This window comes from Crocodylus porosus, unplaced genomic scaffold (genome assembly GCF_001723895.1).
Source record: "Crocodylus porosus isolate Cpor-Errol unplaced genomic scaffold, CroPor_comp1, whole genome shotgun sequence".
In the NCBI taxonomy this organism is placed as follows: domain Eukaryota; kingdom Metazoa; phylum Chordata; order Crocodylia; family Crocodylidae; genus Crocodylus; species Crocodylus porosus.
In genome coordinates, this window is record NW_017728918.1 from 62,289,874 (window position 1) to 62,296,965 (window position 7,092).

General features: G+C 57.1%; 1 protein-coding gene across 1 annotated transcript in view; it reads left to right on the plus strand.

The window, feature by feature from the left end:
• The first annotated feature begins 6,937 nt into the window (after positions 1-6,937).
• The window catches only part of IRAK1BP1 (interleukin 1 receptor associated kinase 1 binding protein 1), a 13,816-nt gene continuing 13,661 nt past the window's right edge, over positions 6,938-7,092 (plus strand). The window contains exon 1 of the mRNA XM_019537657.1: positions 6,938-7,091. Coding sequence (XP_019393202.1) covers positions 7,026-7,091 — 66 coding nt within the window. The 5' untranslated portion in view covers positions 6,938-7,025. The remainder of the gene's footprint in view (position 7,092) is intronic.

Genomic DNA, 7,092 nt, shown 5'->3' on the forward strand with positions numbered 1-7,092 from the left:
TCGTTTGACCCCAGTACTCTTTCCTGCCATGGCAGGGGGTTGGACTAGATGATCTACTCAGGTCCCTTCCGACCCTAGAAACTATGAAACTACGAAACAAGGAAATATGGAATAGGTGAAAGTAACATGAACATATTGGATCATTGAGCTCAATGAGTAGTCATCAATGGCTCAATGTCTGGTTAGGAGATGGTGTCAAGTGAGGTTCCCCAGAGGTCTATCCTGGATCTCATAGTGTTCAACATCTTTGATGACGATTTAGATGAGGAAATTGAGTGCATGCTTACCAGATTAGTAGAAGACCAAGTTGGGTGGAGTGGCAGACACTCCAGAGGACAGGGCTAGGATCCAGGTGGGAATAGGCTAGAAAAAAGGTCTGCAATGAATTAGATGAAGTTCAACAAGAACAAGTGCAAAGTCCTGCATGTGGAATGGAATAACTGCATGCAAAAAATACAGGCTGGGGAATCATAGGCTAGGTTGTAGTACTGCAGAGAAGAACTGGGGGCAGCGCTAACCCAAGCAGGGTGCAGGGCTGAGGGCAAATCAACCCATGCAGGGCCCTGCCCCCACTCCAATCTCATGGGCCCCAGACCCAAAGAAGCTCTGCCACCATCGGCAGCAGGGGTAAGGGGGAGGTGGTTAGAGGCTGGATGCGGAACCACCACTCCACCCAACCCCACAGGGCCCCCCCAAAATGTGGGGCCCAGGGCAGTTGCCCCGATTCACCCTCCCCCCCCCCAAGGGATGGCCCTGACTGGAGGTAACACTAGACCGTAAGCTAAATGTCAGCCAACAGTGTACTCTTATTGAAAAAAAAAAGCCTACTGGGCCGTAATAATAAAGGTATCATTAGCAAATCAAGGAAAGCAGTTCTTCTGCTGGATTTGGTGCTGGTGAGGCCTCACTTGGAGTATTGTGTCCAGTTCTGGGCCCAGCACTTCAAGATGTGGGCAGATTGAAAAAATTCAGGTGTGAAGTAGTAAAAATTATTAAAGGCCTGGGAAGCAAGACTTATGAGTAAAGGCTGAAAGAACTAAGGATATTTCATCTGAAGAAGAGAAAACTGGTGGCGGATTTGATAACAGTCTTCAAATACCTGAAGGGGCATTTCTAGAGAGGATGGAGATGTACTTTTCTCTGCGGCCATAGAGGACTGGCCTAGGAGCAATGCCTCAGGCTGCAGAAGGGGAAATTTAGGGGAAAGAGAACACAAAAGAAGGAATCTCTGGGCAATAATCTTGGGGTGGGGCATCGATCCCCAGCTTCCAAGGCTGCTGACATCCTGATTCAATCAAGAACCATGAGGTATCATTTGCATACTAGCTAGACATATAAAACCCTAGGACTGGTAAATGAGTAGGATTCTGTAGTCATTTTGCTTGCTTTGTTTGCATTAATTTTATTTGCTATCACTGGGCAAATCTACACAATGCAATTAATGTTATTTTGATTTACTGCACAGTAAACCAGTCCTGGGCAGGTGTCTACACGTGCAGCTATTTGAAACATTCTGGATGACCTGGGCCACTTTCCAGGAGCTCCTCAATCAGCTCCACCCACACCTGGAGTAGCTGTCCCCAGCCATGCAGTCTCTCTGGCCACCTTGCGCTATGTCAGCCAGCTCTTCTCAATGGGCAAAGTAATTGCCAGGGAAGCTGTCCCAAAGGTCTGCAGCACTCTCCAGGACATGCTGGGCCACAACCCCCTGGAGGCCATAGAGGTGGGGAAGTGTCCCAGGTCATCCAGAATGAGTTCAGCCACTGCTTGTCATCACCAGTGCACTGGACAACATGGAGCCATATGTCCTGACTGGCAGGGCGGGCCCACAGGCGAAGGAGCTGGAGCACCAGGAGCTTGTGGATGCCACCTGTGGCAGCATCCATGTGAACGTCATCAGTGTCCCTGACAGTGTCCAGGCAGCAGCCCAGGTGCTGGTTGGTGTCAGTACAGGGCCAGGAGGCTTCAGATGCAGTGGTGAGCTTGGCCATGTGACATGGGTTGGGACAGACAGGGTCAAGACTGACCAAGGCCAGGTGGCAGTTGCCATGGCGGTGAAGTGCGGCAAGCAGGGTGGCAAAGAAAAGCCCCAGGCATGGGTCATCACTGTTAGGGCCTAGGAGTGGAGTAGACCCCCTGGAGGTGCGGGTGGGGTTCTGCACCCTAGGCTTCCCCCAGTGCATCAAAGCCCTTGATGGGACCCACATCCCTGTCATCTGCCTGCCCTGCAGTGATCACCCATACAATAGCCAGCGGGGCTTTCATTCAGTCATGCTTCAAGCTGTCATTGACCAGCAGGCACCTTCACCAACATCAGTGCCAGCTGGGCTGGCAGCACTGATGATGCCTGGATCTCCTGCAACTCAGCCCTGTCAGTCCTGGTGGAGAGTGGGTGCTTTGCACCAGGGTTGCCGGACCTCCAGCTGGGTGAAGTGGCAGCCCTACACCTCCTTATCAGAGACCCTGCCTACCCAGGTTCATGCAGCCCTGCATCAGCCAGCTGGACTCCCACAAGTCACATTTCAACAGGTGCCTGGGCCAGAGCCACATGCTGGTGGAGTGAGCTTTTGGCCACCTGAAGGGATGTTGTCGCACACTCCCTGCTCATCTCGAGGTCGCAGAGGCCAACAACACCCAGGTCATTGCTGCAGCCAGCGTGCAATGTAACATATGCAAGGCCTGGGTGGGAACTCTTCCACGAGGCATGAACAGAGGAAGTGCAGCGGGACTGGCAGCAGGAGCACACCTGCAGCAGCAGCAACAGTGATGGGTGTCCCCCCACAAGGCCTCAGGCAAGCCGCACACCTGGCCAGGGCACCATGTGTGAGAGGAGCTGGCATCTGCTCTGCGCCCCCTGCTGTAGGCCACCTGGCCAACCACAGGCCCCTGGCTTCCCAAGCACGCCCAGCACCACACTCACTAGAGAGGTCCTGAGCAGGGGCTGCATGAAGCCTGGGCAAGCAACGGGGAGGTACCCAGGTCAGAGGACCAGCTGGCAGGGGACCTGGGGCAGGTGCCAGGGCAGGGGGACCAGACTGCTGGAGACACTGCTGCCCCTCAGCCCAAACCCACTGGGAGGCTTGCTGGTGGGCAGCAGACAGCTGCCAAGAGGCAGGTGGGGCCAGAGCTGGCAGCTGGGCAGCAGGCAGCATGAAGAAGGCCGCAGGGCCAAGATGGTGTCCTGCTCCATGGCCTACACTGCCTTGGCTACCACTCCTACGCATCCAGCATCCTCTCGAGGAGGGCAGTTGGCCTCTCCTCAAGGGCCTGTCTCTGAATGCCCAGTCCTCCTGGGCCCTCTCCCGGTCTCACTTGTGCTCACGCATTATGTCCTCTGCCTACCAGGCCTGCAAGTCCACCAGCTGCTCTTCTGCCATGATGATCAACCAGCACAGCAGCAGGGTCTGGCCTAGGGCCCACTGCTGCCAGAGCCAGCACATATGGCAGGCCCCAGCTAAGGTTGGTGGTGACCCTGGAGGCACATCCCTGCTGGCAGCTAGTGCCTTTCCCACCCCCGTGCAGCTGCTGGACCTGCTGAGCCAGGAGAAAGAGGCTGTTTGTGAGTTTGCAACATTTCTGAGATAACATGCAGTATACCAGTAGGCCATGCGCTGCCTGGCCTCAAGTTGGGTTGTATGCACATAGATGTCTAGGGACCATGGTAAGTCAGCTGGGCAGACCCTGGCACAGGTGGCTGCTAGCCGAGTCCCCTGTCCCCACTCACTCCACAAGGCCAGGTGGGCTGCTTGGTGCTTGCCACAGGCAACCTGCCTTCCCTGCCTCCTTCCCAGGTCGGAACAGGCCTGACTCCTGGCAGCACCTGCCGGGGCGCTCAAGACCCACTCCCCACCGTCTCCTTCTGCAAGCCAGGCAGTCTTCTCCAGTGCCACCAGGGTCATGTCAGGGCTAGATATACACCTTGCTGGGGTCATTTGATCCCAGTACTCTTTCCTGCCATAGCAGGGGGTCAGATTAGATGATCTACTCAGGTCCCTTCCAACCCTAGAAACTACAAAACTGTCACCCAGGCCCAGGGGCGAGGGGTTCCTGGCCAATTGATGGCACCACTGTCCTCCCCCCAGGGGGCTACTTTGGAGAGGTGCCTTGGGGCAGTCCCATCCCCCGCCCGTGGCCTGTGCTACAAGTATGGCCCTGGTGAGAGTGCCCACTGCACGCTGACTCATAACATCCTGCTGCTACTGATTGGTATGATGCCCCAGAAACACCTGAGAACCTGGCATGGGACCCTGAGTTTTGATGGTGCAGCAGGCAAGCTGGTGCTTCCCCACAATGTTTGCCACCGCCTGGAGGGGTACATGTGCCTACACTATGTGTCCCTGCCCCCCACAGCTGAGGATATCGGAGCAAACATTGACAGGTTTCTCTGCACGTGAGAGGCCCATGGCTGCCCAGCTGAGGGGGCACTGACTGCTCAGTAAAGTTTTGTACTGCCTGCTGCCTCCCTGTGTGGTGTCAGGGGGGAACTCCAGGGACCAAGGAGGAGCTTGGCCAGGCCAGGTGGGGTGGGGAGACAGAGTCAAGTTCGGGGACAGGGAGTGGAGAATCCTCCTCAGTGCAGGGTTTATGGGCTGGGTATGTTAGGAGCATGCAATGGCCTGAGCCTGTCCTCACTGGCAGCGATGACAATGTGCAGTTCCTGCCAGCATCCTTGGGTGCAGACGTGTGGTATCTGGCTGGCCAGGCAGGGCCCCCTTCTGGGGAGGAACTGCAACTTGTCAGGGCAGGTGGTACCATCCCCAGGCTGGCCTCCTAGACAGGGCTGCACACCTGGACCTGGCGTGGCAGTGCTAACCCGGGCTGCCAGAGCTGGTGGATGAGGCCAGGGGTAGGAAACATGCAGGGACGTGCCCCTGGTGTCCTCCCCCACTGAGGACTGCCACTGCTGCCAGGCTGTGGAGGCTCCAGCGGGCCACCCATGCTGGAAAACACAGCACAGCTCCAGCCAGGGACCCCAGGAATAAGGATATGGTCCAGCTGCCACATAAAGAGCATGGGCCTGTGGGAAGTCCCCAACAAACAGCTCTGGTCAGTGATGAGGACCCACTGTGCCAGCAGGGCCTTGACCTTTATGCAGCACTGGTGTGCAGACCAGTAGTGCCTGTGCTCCCACATGCAGCCCGCCAGGGCCTTACAGATGTGGACATTGGAGCACCAGCCCAAGGCAAAGTGGCTCTGGACCTTGGTGTCGCCCCACAGTGCCACAAGGTCCGTGGTGTCATCCTGGGACGTGGCATGTGGCATCAGGAATGACACCACTGTGGCTCTCCTGATGGCCCTCAGGAGCTGCAGCTGACAGTCTTGAGTGCTGCTGAGCCTGGGCAGGTGCCTGCAGCCCAGCGGCAGCAAGGCAGGCGGTGGAGCTGGCCCTGGGGCCCATGCAGGCTGCTGTGGTCAGCAGAAGGCCACTGCTGCAGGACTCAGTGGCCAGAGGCAGTCAGCAGGTGACACAGGTCCCAGGGTCACCGATGACTTTAAAGGCCAGGCTAGGGCAAACAAAGAGCTGCCCTAGCCCCACAGCTAGATAAGCTCCAAGCCTTGCAGTCCTGGTGCTACCTTGATGGTGGCCCCTAGTCAGCATCTACACATGCTACTGCCAGTAACTATGGTGCAGTTAATTTGCTACCTGCATTTGCAGGTAGCAAACTAACCATACAGTAGACTAATTTACTGCACAGTAAGAGCCTGCATGTGTAGAGACCATGGTGCTTTACTGCCTAGTAAAATAGTCAACTGTGCAGTAAAGGGCCTTGTGTAGACATGCCTACTACATATCAAAAAAGTTTTTTTCTTATCCAACAGAGGTGTCATAGTTGGAAAAATTTAGAAAGGCTGGGCCTGCCTGGAACAAGATATCTGGACTGGTTTATAACTCCAGTGCCAACACTTCTAAAGATGTATGCCTTAATATCTTTGGGTGTGTCTACACAAGATGCTTTACTGAGCAGAGTAACTGTGCAGTAAAGAATCACCGTCTACACATGCTCACATTTACCGAGCAGTACGATTTGTCTGCTGTGCAGTTAGCTAGTAAACTAACTGTAGAGTAGATACTGTGCAGTAACATGTGTAGATGCTGTCCAGGAGAAATTTACTCCAGGTCAGCCTAGGCAGCAGGGAGTGGCAGGGGAGGGTGTCCCTGGTCCTGGCACTGCTCAGTTCCCTGGCTCCCCCCAGCAGCTGATCGCACCAGGACTGAGGAGCTGCCTCTGGGCTCCTCAGGGAAGCTGGGAGGTGCGGCTGAAATCCAGCCCATGCCTGTCCCCCCAGCAGCTCTGCAACACTGGGAGCAGGCTGCTCCTGGTAGTGAGGGGAGCTGGGAATCCAGTCCTCGCCTGACCCCCAGGAAGCTCAGCGCCCACTCACTCCCCAGACCCACCAGCTCCAAGAGACAGGGGAGGGCTGGATTCCCACCCGCACCACAACGTCCCGAACCAGCCAGCTCTATGCCCAAAAGGGCAGGTGCCAGCGAGCCCTGCACCTCCCCACCTGGCACGAGGCTCAAGCCACCTCTGCTCCGTATCCCAGAGAGCTCCCAGCACGCCCTGCCGGGCTGACTGCGGGCGGGGCCGACTCGGGCCGCACTTCGTGACTGGGCAGTGACAGCGCAGATGCCAGGGGGCCTGCGCTGCCGGTGACTACAGAACTTTTTTTTTTTTTCTTGAGTCTGGGACTGCTGGGGTCGGCACCAGGGCCTGGCTATGGGCGGGCAGCGCCTGCGCCCGTCCCCGCACACAGGCTCAGAGCCACAATACCCGCCAGCGCCGCTCCCCACCCCAGGCAGGCCCAGCCCGGCCAGGCCATGAGACGTAGCCGGCGCCAGGCTACGCATGCCCGGGGCGCCCGTGGGAGCTTCCAGACGATCATATGACCCGCGTCGGCCACCGTCATGGCGGACGTCGTATGCGTGCTGTGGCCCTCCTCCTTCCCAGGGTGCTGAGCAGCTTGGGTTGCCATGGAGCCGTAACTGCTGGTCCTTCCCCTCCCCCTCTCACTCCCCCCTCCGCATGGCGCTGCTGCCGCTGCCTCCCGCGCGGGTGTTCGCGGAGCTGCTGCCGCCGGCGGCGGGGGAGG